This window comes from Ipomoea nil, unplaced genomic scaffold (genome assembly GCF_001879475.1).
Source record: "Ipomoea nil cultivar Tokyo-kokei standard unplaced genomic scaffold, Asagao_1.1 scaffold2761, whole genome shotgun sequence".
Taxonomy (NCBI): domain Eukaryota; kingdom Viridiplantae; phylum Streptophyta; class Magnoliopsida; order Solanales; family Convolvulaceae; genus Ipomoea; species Ipomoea nil.
This window is the reverse complement of record NW_017619189.1, coordinates 2,555,415-2,575,768: the sequence shown is the minus strand read 5'-3', so window position 1 is coordinate 2,575,768 and position 20,354 is coordinate 2,555,415. Positions and strand designations below refer to the sequence as shown.

At 36.2% G+C, this 20,354-nt stretch overlaps 2 protein-coding genes across 3 annotated transcripts; both read right to left on the bottom strand.

Annotated features, from left to right (window-relative positions):
• Window positions 1-574: 574 nt before the first annotated feature.
• On the bottom strand, window positions 575-8,536 carry LOC109157160 (soluble inorganic pyrophosphatase PPA1). 2 transcript variants are annotated; one of them, XM_019305074.1, is made up of 8 exons: window positions 8,318-8,536; window positions 8,172-8,200; window positions 7,752-7,817; window positions 7,496-7,603; window positions 7,237-7,302; window positions 7,025-7,145; window positions 6,783-6,864; window positions 575-662 (listed from the first exon to the last, which is right to left on the bottom strand). In XM_019305074.1, the coding sequence occupies exons 1-8, from the start codon at window positions 8,418-8,420 to the stop codon at window positions 629-631; spliced, it is 609 nt and encodes a 202-aa protein (XP_019160619.1). In that variant the 5' UTR covers window positions 8,421-8,536; the 3' UTR covers window positions 575-628. The 2 variants fall into 2 exon arrangements, with proteins under 2 accessions (XP_019160619.1, XP_019160618.1); XM_019305073.1 differs by lacking the exon at window positions 575-662 and adding an exon at window positions 6,311-6,658.
• Window positions 8,537-8,791: 255 nt separating this feature from the next.
• LOC109157051 (uncharacterized mitochondrial protein AtMg00810-like) lies at window positions 8,792-10,445 on the bottom strand. The gene is made up of 2 exons (XM_019304932.1): window positions 9,297-10,445; window positions 8,792-8,806 (listed from the first exon to the last, which is right to left on the bottom strand). Exons 1-2 carry the CDS (start codon window positions 10,443-10,445, stop codon window positions 8,792-8,794), a joined length of 1,164 nt encoding a protein of 387 aa, XP_019160477.1.
• Between the last annotated feature and the right edge of the window lie 9,909 nt (window positions 10,446-20,354).

Genomic DNA, 20,354 nt, shown 5'->3' with positions numbered 1-20,354 from the left:
AACAGTGTGGGGGACTTTTGAACGATCAACAGGTTGTTATCAGAGAATCCTGACCGCAGTCAGTCGGTACTCGGAACAACCATTTAGATTGTACTTAGGGATTTCACTTGATCAATAAAACCCTTTATTTGCTTTATTTGGTCGAGTACTCTTTAATTACCGCACTACGTGGCAATTAATACTATCAATATATATATATATATATATATATATATATATATATATATATATATATATATATATATATAGGGAGAGAGAGAGCGAGAGAGAGATTCAAATTTGAATATGGATGGTCTTCATGTCACGAAAACTTGATTGAAATGGGTACTTTTTAACACTTGTATTGTAGACAAAAATATAAAGCTTTTTCAAACTTAGACAACTCAAGGAAAAACTACAATGAGACTTGCATTGCTGCGTTTTAGGTGTTGACAATGTACATAGCTGAAATTATCAAACAGAATACCGGTCAAAAGTACAACATTCATTTATGACAAAAATAAATCATTTCAAAAAAAAAAAACAAAAACAAAAACAAAAACAAAATTGACCAAAAAAAATTGAAAATATTTTGGTTGTGAGGAAAGCCAACATTTCCGATTCACCTTTGAGTAACCAAATTACTTGTTTAAAGTCTGCAAAATGTACTGGCATAAAGGTCCCTACAAATTCAATTCGTCACAAAAGAATAACAAAATGAATCACTTAATTGACTCAATTAAAATATTATATTGCAAAACCATGAAATGCTCATCTCATCTATTTATATATCTAGCTATCTTACATAGAGTACTGAATCGCTTTCAGGACAGTGTCTGTGATCTGGTGAAAGAAACTCGTTAACCGCCACCATCTTGTTCTCATTTTCTTGTCTAAACACCTTTTTTCAAGAAAATTTAAAAGATTATGATATCAATTTGACTTATTAGATTGATATATAACATACATACTGAAAATATAATGACTTAAATTTGGATTATTCATGTTGTCATGACGTCTTAGATTAGTCGATAATTTTTTAATATGTATTTTGAAAAATAGAAGAATATGATCATAAAGAAGAGAATACAATCTTCAAAGAATCGGCGAATTTCGACCAAACGATGAGGAGGGAGTTGGCTAATATCAGTGTAATGCCGGTACTCTGGATCATCAGCCCAAACCGCTATGATTTCATCATCCTTCTCACCCTATTATATAAAATTACAAATTTTAAAAAAGAATATAGGACTTATAGTAAATTAAATAGCCAAATATTAGCATGGTGGTTCGGACCATATCCATCAGGTTCAGATATCGTTACCATTTGGCTATTTCAAGGTCGGGTGGGACGGGTTTTGCACATGATGAGCGATTATGATCCGTCCTTACTTTTACAGTTTTACAATTCCTTCATATAAAAAGGAGTTTTATTACATGTACTCCCAAATTTTACTCCCTCACTTTTACTCCATGACATAACAAACAATGATTGGTTATTTTCATTATGTGAGTCCCAGAATACGTTTACATTAAAAATTTGTGAGAGAGTATAAATTGAGAGTAAACAATGGGGGTACATATAGTATTTTTCTATAAAAAGTGAGAAATGATTATATTCATTCATTATGTATCAATGGCTGAAGATAAATCATAAAACTCAGTGAGAACGGCAGGCGGACTTATGATTTGATCTGGGATAATGAATGGCTAGGAATTCTAGAATCACATGACAAGACTCTCGGGATTGTAACTGTTGTTTCTCTTGTCATCAACCAAAACAAACAAACAATAGGTTGGTAGTACTGATATTCAAAGTGAAATAGCCATATATACACGCGATTGTGTCCTCTTATTTCCAATTGAAAAAGTCAGAAACTCAGCTAACTAATCACACGGGCACACCGCACATGCAAATGTTTTGTTAAACAAGTAAAATAAAAAGGCAAGTATCAAATAGGTCTATTTACTATTACGAAGTGTTTAATTTTCATTACGAACTAAATTAAGTGTTAAATAGATCCATTTATAAACTAAATTTATTTGATTGACTTTTTTTTGCAGGTTGCTAACAAATTGCATATTTAATTATAAAAAAATATATAATAATAATAATAATAATAACAAATAATAATAAATAAATAAATAAAAATTTAGCCACCGACTGCCCGCGCCGGATAGTAGGTGGCTGCCAGACAGCTGACAACCGTGTCTATCCGGTGAGGACAGCTAGACAGCCACGGCTGTCAAAGATGAGGTCCAGATCTGGACCTCAAATGGCCGTGGCTGTCGCGCTCGTTCCAGACCGTTTGAGGTCTAAATCTGGACCTCATCTTTGACAGCGGTGGCTATTCGAATGTCTGGCGCGGACAACCAGTGGCTGAAATATATATATATATATATATATATATATATATATATATATATATATATATATATATATATTAATAATTGAATAGGGAACCTGTTAGCAACCTGCAAAAAAGTCAATCGAACAAATTTAGCTGGTAGATGGACCTATTTGGCACTTAATTTAGTTCGTGATGGGAATTGAGCACTTCGCAGTGGTAGATGGGCCTATTTGACACGTGCCAAATAAAAACAGTTCATGTGTCAAGCACTTTGTTCTCAAATGGCATGTAGTGACCTTTCTTTTGTGAGAGGTCATGAGATCAAGCCTCAGTGAAAAAAAATATGTTTAAATAGACTACAATGTAATAGAGTCAGTAGCATTCAAAAAAAAAAAAAAAAAAAAAACTGTACGTGTCAATTGTCATAGTATTCAATTCATTGATAAAATGTTGGAATTTTGGAACAGTTACATGCATTAGAACTATAGGGTGTGTTTGGTTGGTGGGTTTTGCCCATAGGAATGGGTATGAAAGTGATTGTTGATGTTTGGTTGATCGATTTTTAGAACACTACTATGGGTTTCGAATACCCCATCAATTGAAAAATTCATATCCAAATAAAATAGGGGTTTCATTCCCTTATTCATTCTCAAACACTAACCATTCTCATTCCACTCTACTACCATGGCCGGATTTTAGGCAGTGCAAGTTGGGCTACCGCACAGGGCCCCTAAATTTTAGAGGGTCTAATATTTAATTTTTACCTAGCTAGTTTAGAAATAAAAACAAAAAGTTTTCAATTGAATTTAAAGGGTTCCATGGAGGAATGGTAGGAATATTTGCTTATTGTAATTTAACTTAGAGATCAAAGGTTTGAAACTTGCTACTCCAACTTGAACATCTCTAATATTTAATTTTTACTTAGCTAGTTTAGAAATAAAAACTAAAAGTTTTCAATTAAACTTAAAAGGTTTCATGTTGGAATGGTAGAAACATATGCTTATTAGATTTTAACTTGGAGGTTAGAGCTTCGAAACTTGAGTGTTGCTCCAACTTTGAACATTTTTTTTTTTTTTGGTACTTTATTCCGTAACATGCTTTTTGTTTTTTGTTTTTTGTTTTTTTTTTTTTGTTTTTTTTTTTTTGCGCATATCAACATTTTACCACCTTATTATTAGAAAAAAAAAATACGATATTAATTTTAAAGATTCTAATTTTGGTAGGGCCTCATTTATTTACCAGAACAGGGCTACAAAAATCTAAAAACCAGCCCTGCCTACTACCAAACATATTAAATACTTTCACCAAAATCCATTACCATTACAGGGCGTTTGGTTGGAGGGATTTTAAATTCCATTCCCACTTAATTCCCACTTAATTCCAAAGGCCATTAAATTCCGTAGTTTGGTTGGAGGGAATTGCAATTCCATGGAATTGCAATTCCCCCATTTTCATGGAATTAAAATCCCATGTCCCCCCCTGGGATTTTAATTCCTGGGAAAAAAAGATAGTGATGAGTCAAAATTACCCCTTCATTTTTTAACCTAAAATTAATGTCTAACAACAATAATGGACATTTTTGACTTTATACTACTTATTCCCTTTCAATTCCCATGTATACCAAACATTGTAATTGAAATTCCCAGTAATTCTATTCCTGTCAATCAAACACTGGAATTTAAATTCCCACTTTATTCCCAGTAATTCAACTCCCATGGAATTACAATTCCTTTCCCACATAATTCCCCCCTCCAACCAAACGCCCTGTTAGTATTTAATTTGATACCCATTCTAATTCTGATTCCAATTCTTATGTGTGAACAAAACACACCCTAAGTATATCCATCGGGTCATTGTCGTCTTAATTGGGTCACATAATTAAAGTTGTCGGAATGAAGCCATTGTGAGGGTCGGATAGGATAAACATAACGGCAATTTATATCCTACACCATGGCGCGCGTTGCATTGTGCGTCCGGATGACGTCGTTTCAACTTTTTTTTTTTTTTTTTTTTTTTTAATGAAATTTCCCGCCCCAGTGTTTGGCAGTTAATTTTTCTTTAAAAAAAATCCATGTTCAAAAATGTACATAATGTTATACATGAATGTACATAATTGTATACATGAATGTACATAATTGTATACCAAAATATACATACTGTTTTTTAAAAGATAATACACATAATCTAATATAATACATAATAAACATTAACTTTTAACATAATACACATCAACTCTTAACATAATACACAAAAATTTCTTGATTCGGATGTACATAATTGTATAAAAAGAATGTACATAATTGTATAAAAAGAATGTACATAATTGTATAAAAAATGTACATAATTGTATGAAAAAATATACATAATTGTATGAACAAATATACATAATCACAGTAACTTCCTACCGCGCCTCTCAAAACGACGTCGTTTTGGGAGGCGCGCGGCGCACAGTGCTACGCGCGCCGTGGTGTAGGGTATAACGATTGAAACATAACCTTTCATGATAAGTTCGTAGATATTTTGGATGCCATTCTTTTCACATTATATTGCATGTTAATAATTAGATAGATAATCATTCATTTAATTCATTTGTTGTTTGCAGCCAGGGGCTTGCATGTTAATAATTAGATAGATAATCTTTCATTTAATTCATTTGTTGTTTACGGGCAGAGGCGGACCTACAATGGGGACAGCTGCCCCCACTCCCCCACCCCACTCCTATATAGCCTTTATATGTATGTATGTATTAGTACAAGTAAATAAAAGAGATAAAAGTAAACAAAGTATTGTCTAGTTTATTTATTTTTTGCTATATCCAACAATATTTATAATTATACTTTCTAAGTGTTTTAATTATTTTTTTAAAATTATTTCTTTTGTCTTAATGTTTGGTGGACAAATTTTCTGGGTCGGCCCCTGTTTGCAGGCAGGTTTCCGAACGTTAGTTTCCGCTAATTAAAATTAAAATGTTATATAATAAGGGATAAAGCTAATAAGCTTATACGGAGAGAGACAGAGAAACAAACATATATATTATCGCAGGTTGAGGCCGGAATTGAAGAAGAATATAATATAATGTTTGTGTTGGGGATATTGGCGGAAGTGTTGCAGGAGTTCACGGCGGTGCTGGTGGGCGTGGTTGAGCACATGCTTGTTGAGCGAGCTGATCTTGAGGCGCCTCCTCATCCTCTGCCTTTTTTTCTCCTTCCGTTCGCATCAACCCGCCGCCGCCGTCCCTTCCGCTCACCTGCGCCTCCGACTGTCCTACATTAATTATTATTATATATGCGCGCGGCTTTTGAAGAGGATGATGATTTGCTCGCTGCGCTGCTCTTTGGTTTTGTTTGATTAAAAATTAGATTTATTTGTGTATTTCTGTTGCTCAATTTCTGAGAACATTTGCCGTCTGCGTCGTGAAAAGTAAAGACAAAAGAGTATTTTTATGTTCAGCACAGTCAAAATAATTGATTTTCCTCAAGAATTAGCCCTAATCTTCATACATTAGTGCTAATTCGTGAGGGAAATAAATTGTTTTGGCTGAGCTGGACATAAAAAGACTCTTTACTTTTCACGACGCAGACAACAGATGATAACAGAAAGACTACAGCAAATCAAAATTCAAAACTCGAAAGACCATGGGGGATTGAGGGCGTTTGGTTGGAGATGGGGAATTACGTGGGAAAGGAATTGCAATTCCATGGAAGATGAATTACTGGGAATAAAGTGTAAATTTACATTCCAGTGTTTGGTTTACAGGAATAGAATTACTGGGAATTTCAATTCCAATGTTTGCATAACTCTTATTCGAGTCAATGTCATCTAAGGTCCTTCAAGTTTGGTGGTGTCGCCGCATTTGTATATATATATATGTGTGTGTGGTTAGGTTGCCGTCGGATAGTGCTTCTCGCACGGTTGTGTAGTTACACACCACATAATATTGTAAATACACCATTAGGTATGCATAAATAAGAATATGGATGTGAAGGAAAATTGACTTGAAATGAGAACTTTTTAACACATACTGTAGACAAAAATATAAAGCTTTTCACACTTTGACAACTCAAGGAAATTAAAAACTACAATGAGACTTGCATTGCTGCGTTTTTGGTGTTGATAAGGTATATTGCTGAAATTATCAAACAAAATACCGGTTGAAAATACAACATTCATTTATGACGTAAATAAATAATTTGAAAAAAAAAAAACAAAATTGACCAAAAAAATATTGAAAATATTTTTGTTGTGAGGAAAGCCAACATTTCCGATTCACCTTTGAGTAACCAAATTACTTGCTTAAAGTCTGCAAAATGTACTCGGCATAAAGGTCCCTGCAAATTCAATTCAATTCAATTCGTCACAAAACAATAACAAAATGAAGCATTTGACTCAATTAAAATATAATATTCCAAAATCATGAAATGCTCATCTCATCTATTTATTTATCTATCTTACATGGAATACTGAATCGCTTTCACAGCAGTGTCCGGTGGAAGAAACTCGTTAACCGCCACCATCTTGTTCTCATTTTTCTTGTCTAAACACCTTTGTCAAGAAATTTTTAAAGATTATCATATCAATTTGACTTATTAGATTGGTAACATATATAGATATGACCGTGTCTTAGTTTAGTCGATGGTATTTTAATATGCATTTTGAAAAATGGAAGAAAAATAAGATCATAAAGAACAGGATACAATCTTCAAAGAATCGACGAATTTCTGCCAAACGATGAGGAGGGAGTTGGCTGATATCAGTGTAATGCCGATACTCAGGATCATCAGCACAAACCGCTATGATTTTATCATCCTTCTCACCCTATTATACAAAATTACAAATTAAAAAAAAATGTGTTCTATCTCAACCAATAATTAAGAGTTCATATTTATGGGCACGAGAAGAATTGAACCTGATCAATCATAGGCATGAGTCCTATGGCCCTTGCTCGGAGAAAACAACCAGGAATAACAGGTTCCTATTACAAATAATTCAATGTCAAATACTATTGCTGCAACATGTTAAAAAGGTCACAAACTCAGCTAATTAATGAGCTGAGTCACATTATATATATGCAAAGTTTTATTTGTTTAATTAACAAATTAAATTAAAGAGGTTTATATATAATATAATGAATGTTGAAATTTAATTTGATTGAATTACGTAGGTACCTGCATTAGGACTAGTACATCCATGGGGTCATTGTCTTCACATAGAGTTCTTGGAATGAAGCCATAGTTGTGAGGATAAACCACGGATGAATACAGGATACGATCCACCTGCAGGCCAGGATTAATAATGAATATATACAAGAATCCATATGTATATATATATATATGTGTGTGTGTGTGTGTGTGTTAATTATATTATTATATTCGTCCCAATACAGATCGAGATGAGATGAGAGATTGTAGGTAGCTAAGATACCATAATGAGGCCGGTTTTCTTGTCAAGTTCGTATTTGACTTTGCTCCCCTTTGTTATCTCAATCACCTGTAACGTAAACCATAACAATAATCCAACAAATTAAAATAAATTAAATGAACCCATCCAAACTATAGCTGCATGCTTAATTTTTCTCCCAAAAGGTTGAATCCATAACCCCCGGTAGCCCTCACATCCCAGCCAGACAAAGTATTTGAGATTATATAAATCACTGCATACAAGTGATCTGTCCACTTTAACATAATCCCCACACTGTTGCTGCCCGCCCATGCGGGCATTGCATGCTTAATTCTGTATGTATGGTATTATATATCCAATTGGCAGATCAGAAGAATATATATATATATATATATATATATATATATATATATGGTGCATGGGTGTATGGTATGTAGAGCTTACTACGTTGACAATGTTTGGAGCCTCAGATCCTGCATGCATGCATATATGGGAACAAATTAAAAGCAATTCAAGCAAATCGTTAATTAATCAACACAATATTATTATTATTACTATTACTATTATATGGAGTTTAATTTGAAGCGTACCTATTTCAAGATCATGCCAGGGATGGGCAGCAACGGACCTCTTGGACAGAGAAGAAAGGATTCTCTGGTTCAGCTTCGGAACCGCTTCTCCTTCACTGCTCATTTTTATTAATTCCCTGCTAATAACTATACGTAATTGAACAACTAATATATATAACAAGAAGTGATGATGATGAAGATCTATGGATCGAAGAAGACAACAAAAAGTGAAAAATGTGGCCAGCCGGGATTAATGAAAGCAGCAGTACATACATATATATGGTTGATTTAATTTGTTTATATAGTAGTTAGAAGAGTACGTACGTGTAGAGCGGGATATACATGGGACGAGGAATGAGTCAAGTCCATCTGCATATATTGCATGCATGCATGCCACTTGGGCACTTGGTTATATATATCATATCTTTACTTTATTAAAAGGATCCATTGCATATATAAGACTACCTAATTAATTTACACTCTAATGTAAATGTCTCAGATAGGATCAACCTAATTTTAGATTTACGTACATCTTTAATTTATGAAAAAGTTTCCAATCACTATGCCAAAGTTCACGGTATTATGAAATTTATGACCATAATCAGCAAAGGATCGGACCACAATTCTACAAGGAAATAAATCAAGCTAATCTAGATTACCCATAAAATTTATGTTGGAAGCCGACGATGCAAGATTAAAGATCGAAATAATAGAGAGCGTTCATTGGAAGCTAAGATATTTTCTCATTATTTTGAGGAGAAAAATACAATCAAAATATATAGAAGAAAGGTGGCGCTAATGATAGTTACAATGGAAAGACCATAACACCCTTGAGCCATTACGCTATCTAGCTTCTTCCTTCATCTGTTAAGTCTGCTTCTCGTCCATTAAATCTGCTTCTGCTTTATTCTCTATTACCCCCCCCCCCCCCCCCCCCGTAAGCTGGTGCATGCAGGTCTTGTATGCCTAGCTTAGAGGTAAAGTATTGAAACTGGGCTACCGGCAGAGGCTTTGTGAATCCATCGGCAGTCTGGTTGGATGATGAGACAGACAAGAGCTTAATCAAACCTTGACTCTGTTTTTCTCGAACGATATGACAATCAATGTCAATATGTTTGGTGCGCTCATGGAAGACGTGATTTTCGGCGATGGCAATTGCCGATTTGTTGTCGCAGAAGACTGTTGCTGGCCTGTTTAGCTCAACCTGCAAGTCATGGAGTATATAGGTGAGCCACTGAACCTCACATACAGTAGCAGCCAACGCACGGTATTCGGCCTCGGAGGATGACCGAGATACAGTAACATGCTTCTTGGATCGCCATGAAATCAGTGCAGGACCTAGGAATATGCAGTAACCAGTAATGGACCTTCGTGTTTCAAAGCAGGCAGCCCAATCTAAATCAGAAAAGACCTTGAGCTGCATATCCATGTTGGCAGGATAAAAGATCCCATGGCCAGGAGATTTTTTGATATATCTTAGCACACGGTGAGCAGCAGATAAGTGTTTGTCTGTGGGGGCATCAATGAACTGACTGAGTTGTTGAACGGCAAAAGTGATATCAGGCCTCGTGGCCGTGAGATACAATAATCTCCCTATCAATCTTCTATAGCAGCCGACATCATCAAGAGGTACACCATCACCTTGACTCAGCTTTAGACCGTGCACCATTGGTGTGTTAGCGGGCTTACAACCAAGGAATCCGGCTTCTTTTAGTATGTCTAATGCATATTTGCGTTGGCAGATGTTCAAGCCATCTGCTTTTGCCTTAGCTTCAATTCCCAGAAAGTATCCCAATGATCCCAAATCCTTTATTTTGAAAGTGCTGTCTAGAAATAGCTTTAGTTGTTGAATTGGTTCCATGTTAGCACAGGCCACGAGTATGTCATCAACGTACACAAGTAAAGCAATAAAGTTCGCACCAGTTCCTTTTGTGAACAAGGAAGAATCATGCCTTGACTGCTTAAAACCGTTATGAACCAATGTCGTACTTAACTTTGCATTCCATTGTCTGCTTGCCTGTTTAAGGCCATATAAAGAGCGTAGCAATCTGCAGACTTGGTTAGGCTTTTCACTTTGAAATCCGGGGGGTAACACCATATACACTTCTTCGTTTAGATCTCCATGTAGAAAAGCATTGTTTATATCCATTTGGTGGATGTGCCAAGCTCTAGAAACGGCTACTGCAAGAAAAGTACGAATAGTAGTTATCCTTGCTACCGGAGAAAACGTCTCAAGGTAGTCTATGCCTAGCTGCTGCCTGCTGGGTGTAGCCTTTCGCCACGAGCCTTGCTTTGCATCTTTCCACACTACCATCAGCCTTGAGCTTCACTTTATATACCCATTTACAACCTATGGGGATTTTCCCGGGAGGGAGTTGAGTTAACTCCCATGTTTGATTCTTCTGAAGAGCGTCAATTTCTGCTTCCATTTCCTTTTTCCAGCATTCATGTTTTATGGCCTGGCTATAGTTTCTTGGTTCGCTGATGTTGGTGACTGCAGTAGAAAAAACTCTATGCATGGGCTCAAGAACATCATACGAGATTACCTTCGATAGAGAGTGGGGCGATCTTCTGTTTGTAACAGCAATGTCACAATAATAGTCTTGTAGTTTGCTTGGTATTTGGCGTTCTCTGGTCGATCTCCGAGGCTGCACAGGAGGATCTGAACAAGATATGCTCATATTGTCTACAGCCGCGCTTTCTGTTTCATTGTGCTCAGAGTTTGGCATAGAAGGACTGCCAATTATGTTTGTTGGAGTAACAGCTGGAGGACTTCTAACATCAACAGCCACCTGGGATGGAATGCCATCATCAACATGCTCATTCAAAGTTTGGAGCTGATCACCAGTCTGTGCCTGAAAGTTAAACTCTTCGCAATTAGTAATGGGGATAATAGGCAGAGATGGGCTAGGATTAGATTCGGCTGCATGATTGTCTCCTTTAGCATAAGGAAATTGTTCCTCATAAAATGTCACATCCCGTGAGACAAAAGTGGAGTTATCCTGAATATCATATAGCAAATAGCCCTTAATGTCTGCTGGAACACCAACAAAGATGCATTTTCTGCTGCGGGATGCCATTTTGTGGCGTGAATGAGGCAGAGTAGAGGCATAACATAGACATCCAAATACCTTCAAGTTGCTGATGTCCGGTGTCTTCCCATATAATTTTTGATAAGGACTTGACCACTCAATAACCGGTGATGGAAGCCGGTTGATAAGGAAGGCTGCATGCAACACACACTGCCCCCAGAAAACCAGTGGGAGATTAGCTTGGAAACGTAAGGCTCTGGCTACATTCAAAACGTGTTGGTGTTTACGTTCCACTACTGCGTTTTGTTGTGGCGTGTTCACACAAGACCTTTGATGAATTATACCATTGTCAGCAAAGAAATCCACCATGTTAAATTCCAAACCATTATCACTGCGTATGGTCTTGATAGGTAATCCAAACTGAGTGTGAACAAATCTGTGAAAGTTCTTGATCAAGGATTGAGTTTCAGACTTTTGTTTCATTAGATGGATCCAAGTATACCTTGAGTGATCATCCACTATAGTTAAAAAATAGCGTTCCCCTCCCAGAGATTGAACCAAAAATGGACCCCAAATATCAACATGTATTAATTCAAAACAAACTTCTGATATTGTGTTGCTTAGAGGGAAGGGGGATCTTTTGTGCTTTGCAAAGTGACAAGCATCACAGGCTAGATTCTTGTTGTGGGAAACAGATATATCACTTAGAAGGCTCAATTTATTCATAGGGAAATGTCCAAGCCTTTGGTGCCAAGTTTTAGCACTATATGACATTGCAGAATTAACAGAAATTTGTGGTGGTTCAAGCAGTAGATACAAACCATTCTCCTGTCTAGCAAAATCAATTGTCTTCCCAAGATTCCCCCGAAGAAGGCACTGATCATTGGTGAAAGTTAGAATATAAGGTGAGTTATTGAGCAACTTGCTCACTGATATAATGTTGAATTTAAAAGAGGGAATGTGTAACACATTCTTCAAGCATATGTCATCTCCAAAGTTTATGTTCCCCATATGTTCAACTCTAATATGTTTCCCATTCGGTAAATTCACCACAATTCCCTCAACCTTATGATATTCATCAAACAAATCCAGTGAACAAGGTATATGGTCACTAGCCCCAGAATCTAAGATCCAAGTAGAAGGATGTAAAGAAACTGAGTTTATATGAGTAATCGTGGAGTACTTGCCTTCACCTTGGGATCCTGCTTCATCAAAGTTGGGAATTGTGGAGGGAGTCTGACTATGTCCCATCTGATTCTGCAACATTGAAATCAACTTCTGGAGTTGCTCAGGAGTAATATTGACATCTAGGTCTTCTGCGTTGTTGCTCCTCTGCGGAGCACTAATCCTCTGCGGATTGGTCATCGGTGATGGACGCACAGGTGATCGGTTGATCGGAGACGTCAGGTGAGTTCTTTTTCTAGATTCGCCGGAATCGGAGACGGCGGCGGCGTAACTACCTCGCCGCGGCTCTGATACCATGTTGGAAGCCGACGATGCAAGATTAAAGATCGAAATAACAGAGAGCGTTCATTGGAAGCTAAGATATTTTCTCATTATTTTGAGGAGAAAAATACAATCAAAATATATAGAAGAAAGGTGGCGCTAATGATAGTTACAATGGAAAGACCATAACACCCTTGAGCCATTACGCTATCTAGCTTCTTCCTTCATCTGTTCAGTCTGCTTCTCGTCCATTAAATCTGCTTCTGCTTTATTCTCTATTAATTTATGTCTAAAATGTATACAAATCTTGGTATAACTGCTACCATTTCAAATTTACTGTTATGAATGCTCTAAATTGTTTTCAAAAAAAAAAAAAAAAAAAAAAAAAAAAAGAAGCTCTAAACTTACTTTCTACTCTCCTTTATTGAAGGAAGAATGAAAAATGAATAAGAACTACAACCTTTCCCATTTTTGTTTGTGCCCAAAAATAACAAAGTTTGTGCTTGGGAGTGATATTAATGAAAGGGGTGGTACTAAAAGTACTGTAAAATATAATGTTTACGGGAGGAAAATTCTATTCACACCACCTATTTTACTATTTGCACCAATTATATAATAGGTCAAACCACTTTATAGGTGGTGCTAATTAAAAAATGCTATTTGCACCAACATCATTTAATGTGGTCAAAGACTAATATTTATATATATATATATATATATATATATATATATATATATATATATATATATATATATATATATATATTATTTTTTATTTTTTTTTACAATTAAATTATTAATTTGTTTTTTTTTTTTTTTTAAAAAGGATAAACCCCTCGCCTTCTCCGGTGAGAAGGCACGCCAATGGGTTGCCTTCTCGAGTGAGAAGGCAGCCCAGTGGGTTGTTAAAAAAAAAACCATCGCCTTCTTCGGTGAGAAGGCGATGGACATGCCTTCTCACTGGAGAAGGCAACCCAGAGGTCGCCTTCTCACTGGAGAAGGCAACCCAGGCAACCCACTGGGGTGCCTTCTCACCGGAGAAGGCAGCCCAATTGCCTTCTCCGGTGAGAAGGCACCGGAGAAGACGAGATTTCTTTTTTTTTTTTTTAATTTTAATGAATTAAAATTTGAATTAATTAATTATTATTTAAACCGTGCAAATAGCATTTTGATCACCCATTAGGCTATTTGCACCACCTATGTATTTATTATAAGTTTTTAACTTTTTATACTTTCAATGTACTTTATACCCCATTTTGGTATTAGAATCGGCTTAATTCCTTTTTTTTTTTTTTTTTTTTTCATTTCAACTCATTTTATTGGATTTATATCCAATCTTTTTTCTTTTTTTTTTTCTGGCTCGACTATCCCACCTAGCCAAGCCAGAAAAAAGAGATTGGATACTAGTTCGGGCAAAACCCATAAAGAAACAAGTCTATTCAATGAGCAGAAAAATGAGAGAGAGGGATTCGAACCCTCGATAGTTTGTTCAAAACTATACCGGTTTTCAAGACCGGGGCTATCAACCACTCAGCCATCTCTCCGAAAGATCATTTTTATTTTATTCCTCCGAATAGAACATGGCCATTAGGGGTAGATACCCCCACCCACTATCTGTAGAAAGATCGCGGAATCTCCCGGTTGATCTATCTATACTGTATATGGATAGATGATCTAGCCTGCCTATTTTTGAAATAAAAAATTCCATTTCCCCCGACCCGAAAGGGGGAGTAACAAGTCATGTCATATAGAATTCATGGATTCGTTATGTTATTGTTATAAAGTAAAATTCCTCGATGATATCTTTTATATTACATATTAATATTCAATTTTTTGGCAGATAGGGGGATCAAATGTATAGTTCATTTGTTGGTAGCTTGGAGGATTAAAAGCATGACTTTTGCTTTCCAATTGGTTGTTTTTGCATTAATTGCTACTTCATCAATCTTATTGATTAGTGTACCCGTTGTATTTACTTCTCCTGAGGGCTGGTCAAGTAACAAAAATGTTGTATTTTCCGGTACATAATTATGGATTGAATTAGTCTTTCTGGTGGGTATACTTAATTCTCTCATCTCTTTACCCTATTCGTCCCAAACTCAAAAGACCCCCCGAATTTTTCTCGGTTGTGAGACACATTCAAAATTCATATTCATCTAAGTCTCCCTCAAAAAAATCCCAAATCAAGAAAACCAAAAAAAAAAAAAAAAAAAAAAAAGGGGCTCAAACTTCTTGAATGAAAAAATAAATTGGCATCGTCCTGAATAGAATCTTTAGTCCGGTATTGCACAAATAGGATCCGGGTATATATCATATATGTGTGTACATATTCTGTGCATGTGTCAATTACAAAAAATTGTGGATATGGTCGAATGGTAAAATTTCTCTTTGCCAAGGAGAAGATGCGGGTTCAATTCCCGCTATCCGTCATTTTTTAGAATCTTTTTAATAATAATAATAAAAAAGAATAATGAGATCTTTTTAATAATAATAATAAAAAAGAATAATGAATATTAGGAATATTTTTCATTTTCCAATTTGGATTAGGAGTATGAACTTGTGCCAGCTTCATTTCTGGGAGTTTTGAGAAACAAGTTCCAGAACTATTTACCCGTGCTCCAAGGTTGGCGTATTTGACCTGGTATGTATATTTTACTTTCAGTACTCTCTAAATTGCAATTTTTTTTTGTTCGAATTGAAAACCGTTTCTGTTACATTCTTTTTCCTGTAATGCAGCTGAATCAGCAAGAGATGGGCAAATGACTGCCTGCGAGATTACACTCTTTCACTACGAATTGAAGACATGCTAAATTTGGCGTCGAGAATGGCATGTTGGGGACTGTCAAGCGTCTACTCCTCCTGTTTCGCGATACGTTTTGTTGGGTCGTGCTAGCACGAAGCTCAGTGTTCACACTTTTGGCTCGCGTGAGAAGAGAAGTTGTAGTTGGTCTGAAGTTGAAGCTAAATGCTCCTTGGATAATAAAGCTCTGCCAAACAGAATCTCAAAGTTGGTCGTTTTTGGCGCAGCGTTGGCTGTCGCTTGTAGCCTTGACCTCGGGTTCTTGAACAAGAGTGGTTGTGTTTAGCGTCGCTCGAAGGTTTGTGGGGGGATAGGAGGTGGTGCTGTGAAGCCTGTGATGTAGATGTTGGTGGTGTTTGTATGTGTGGAGATTGGAGGATGTTACCTGTGGCCTCTGGGAGACTTAATCAAGTGTATCTTCAATACATTTGTGTTTTCTATTTGTCTCTACCTATAATGCAGTTGACGACTCTGAAAAGGATTGCACTAATGCTATTGTTGTATACTCCGAAAAGCAAATACAGATGGAAATGTTTGGTATGGTCTTGCTATTTACACCATCCAAAAGTGGGTATAAAATATCTTAAAATTAGAGTTAATAACTGATTTGGTCCTCCGACTATTACGAAACTATCGATTTGGTCCTCGACTATAATCCTTACGAAATTAAGTCCTTAGCTTTCTAATTTTTACCCGATTTCGTCCTCAGTCTCTTTGACCGTGAATTCTCCATCTTCTCCTAGGACATTAATGTAAATACACACCGTAAAGCCTGCCGAATGTTCTCCTGCCGATTTCGTCCTTTGTTTCTCGGAGTTTAGAGCATGTCGTCATTGCCGTAGTATTCGAGTTGTGCTCGACGGATGTTCTCTTGCCGCTTTTTGTAAACCTTCTGCGGCTAACCCCACTAGACACGCACCGGAGATGACTCTGAACGCTATGCCGACCTTCTTGCTGCCACTCATTCCACTGTCAGAGTCATCGTTGTCGGTAGGGACATCACTCGGCATCTGAGGAGCAGAGGCCGGATTTGGAGGAAGAGAAAAATGACCGAGCAGAGCGATAGCATTCATCGGACATCGGGGACGGCGACGGAGAAGCGAGATCTCAAGGCGAAGGAGACGGAGACGGAGACGAAGGAGAAACATCATCGGATTCAGGCGAGGGAGAGAGGTTATTGGGAGAGGGAGTCGGAGTTGGGGAAACCGTGTCGTATTTCTCACCGATTAATATTGCAGGCGAGAGATTGTAATAAATATATGGGTGGTGCAAATAGCCTAATGCCTAATGGGTGGTCAAAATGCTATTTTGTACCACCCTATTAAAACTGCATTTATGAGTTCAAAATTTAATTCTTAAAAAAAAAAAAAAAAAAAAAACGAAGAACACACCATCGCCTTCTCCGGTGAGAAGGCGACGGACTGGCTTCTCACCGGAGAAGGCAACTGGGCTGCCTTCTCCGGCGAGAAGGCGACCCACTGTGTGGGCTGCCTTCTCGCCGGAGAAGGCAGCCCACTATGTGGGTTGCCTTCTCAGGCGAGAAGGCAGCCCACACAGTGGGTCGCCTTCTCGCCGGAGAAGACAACCCATTTGCCTTCTCCGGTGAGAAGGCAGTCCATCGCCTTCTCACCGGAGAAGGTGACGGATCTTTTTTTTTTTTTTTTTTTTTAAAAAAATAACCCATTGGGTTGCCTTCTCCGGTGAGAAGGCAACCCACTGGGCTGCCTTCTCACCGGAGAAGGCAGCCCAGTTGCCTTCTCACCGGAGAAGGTGACTAGATGGAGTTTTTTTTTTTTTTTTAATTAAAATAAATAAATAAATAAATAAAAATCTTTGACCATATTTAATGCTGGCATTTACACCACCTATAAAGCTATATGACCTACTAAGTAGGTGGTGCAAATAGTAAAATAGGTGGTGTAAATAGAATTACCCTTTAGAAAAAGGGCACTTTTTGCTATATCTTTAGAACTGGCGCGAAAAGCAAAATACTTTTTTCAAAAAAATTCGCTTACATTAAAACGAAATAAATAAAGAAAACCTAGACGCGATTCTCAGCTTTACTCTCCACAAACCTTCACTACCCAAAGAGCGTTTGAAGGAGGAGGCGATGACGACCATAGGCCTGAGCAATGACGACGACCAATGACGTCAATAACGGCAACGACCTGAGGCGACCACCAGCGGCTTCTTGGACCGTCGGCGAGCAAGCAGCGGTGACGACAACTCCATCGTTTCGATCTGCGTTTCCTCAGGTACGTACGGTTTTTTTTTTTTTTTTACAGATTTCGACCTGCGTTTCCTTAGTGTATTATTTGCCAAAGTCAACTCCGAAGAAGGAGAGGAAGAGGAGGTCGAACCGACAACCTGGATATATAAGCTTCGGTTCGAAAATTCTTCTCTATATCTGGATTTCTCATTTACTAATTGAAACCTAGTTGAATGAAAATCAATGCTTTGAAAACACTCCAGTTGCTTTGCCGCTGGTTTTAGAACTTCTTTGTTGTGTTGTCTTTTCACAAAATGCGCACAGTAAAAATTATTATCTTTGTAGTGCATTTTTTTTGTAGTGCACCCTATGAGAACCAATTTGATACATTAAAAACGCGTGTGTGCATAAAGGATATTGTGCTCTGTGCATATTAAGCATGTCCATATATTTCACACAATACATGCTTAATATGTACTCATACTTAGGGCTCTGTTTGGCAGAGCTTATAGTATATTTTAATCTACTAATAAGCTATAAATTCTGTTTGGTAATGTTCTCAAAATAAGCTCTCAACTTAAAATAAAAGCTTATTTTGAAGCGCTACTTATTTTCAAAATAAGCTCCTGGTTTCCTAACTTTTTTCCATTTTTATCCTTATTATTTTAAAGAAATGACGTAATTTACCATTCTCAATTAAAACTCTTTTCTCCTCTCCTTTATTTGCAACTTTCACCGCAAATATTATTATTATTATTATTATTATTATTATAAGATTTGCAACAATATTGCTACTTCATTATGAGATGTTAGATCATGATTATGTTAATAGTTTATTTAAAAATGTTAATTTTTTTAAAGACAAAATATTAAATTTTAATATGTAAACACACTAATTTAAATTTTATGAAGATATCCTTTTTAGTCTTTTTATATTTATCAGCTTATCAAAAAGTTAATTTTACCAAACACTTTCAATCATAACAGCTAGCTTAAAAGCTCTTCAGTTTTCAGTTTCGAGCTTTTAGCTTTTCAACTTTCAGCTTCTTTTTATCTTTCAACTCTTAGCTTATAGCTTTTCAGTTAGGTTTGCCTTTGGCAGAGCTTATAGCTTATTTTAAGCTACTAATAAGCTATAAGCTCTGTTTGGTAATGTTCTCAAAATAAGCTCCTAGCTTAAAATAAGAGTTTATTTTGGAACGCTACTTTTAGGTAGCGTTTCAAAATAAGCTTCTAATTTCCTAATTTTTTTCCCATCTTTATCCTTATTATTTTTAAGAAATGACATAATTTACCATTCCCAATTAAAACCTTTTTCTCTTCTCCTCTGCAACTTTCACCGCAAATATTATTATTATTATTATTATTAGATTTGCAACAATATTGCTACTTCATTATGAGATGCTAGATCATGATTATGTTAATAGTTTTATTTCAAAATGTTAATTTTTTTTTAAAGACAAAATGTTAGAATGTAAACAAACTAATTTAAATTTTACGAAGATGTCATTTTCAATCTTTTTACATTTATCAGCTTATCAAAAAACTAATTTTATCAAATACTTTCAATCATAACAGTTAGCTTAACAGCTCTTCAGTTTTCAGCTCTGAGCTTATAGCTTTTCAGCTCCTAACTTATAGTTTTTTAGCTAAGTTTGTCGAACAGAGCCTTAATATGCACACAACATAATGCTACATATGCATACGTGTATTTTATTTTTTGAAAACAAATGAACAAGTACTTCATTGATTAGCTTCGAAAGCTACAACTTGCGAAAGGAAAATGGGAGGGTTGTGCAACCACTCCCTACAACCAGTAGAAAACACGACATCTCAAGCAGATGAGTTGCCATGTTTGTGGAAATTAAAGCTAATTCAAGAGAAATCATTAGCTAGCTTTTTTCTTAATATCTTCTAGAAAAAAATCAAAGGAAAGGTATATATGTATTCACTGCTATGTAGACCTTAAATAACTAACAATGCATCCGATTCAATGTGGATATGGTCGAACCCCATATTTTTCAGCTAATTAAGTGCTTCTCTAATCTTAATAGCCTCCCCGATTTTATACTATCACAAAAAAAAAAAAAAAAAAAAAAAAAAAAAAAAAAAAGTCTTTTTAACATTGGTTATTTTGGGCATACGACGTCGGTTATTTTCCAACATAATTCTGCCTCACATAATAAATAATAAATAAATGATACAACGTCGATTTTTTAAAACTGATGTCGTATATTATTTTTAAATTATGAATTCATTAAATGACGTCGATTTTTTTAAAATGGATGTCGTATATTATCTTTAAATTATGAATTCATTAAATGTTTTGACGTCGATTTTAATGACGTGATATGTCCGACGTTATATGCTATTTTTGTAGTAGTGTTAGGATGATAGAGGCCCTGCCATTTCTCCATCTTAGCTGCTATAAAAGAGCCTTAGGAATCCCTCAAAATACAACCCATGCATGTGGTCTTGGGGTCTTTGTCATTGGCCGCGTCAACATTTAGTTTGAGCCACACTTCTTTGTATTTTCAACTTTAGTAGAGAGACATCAGACATTAGTCTAAG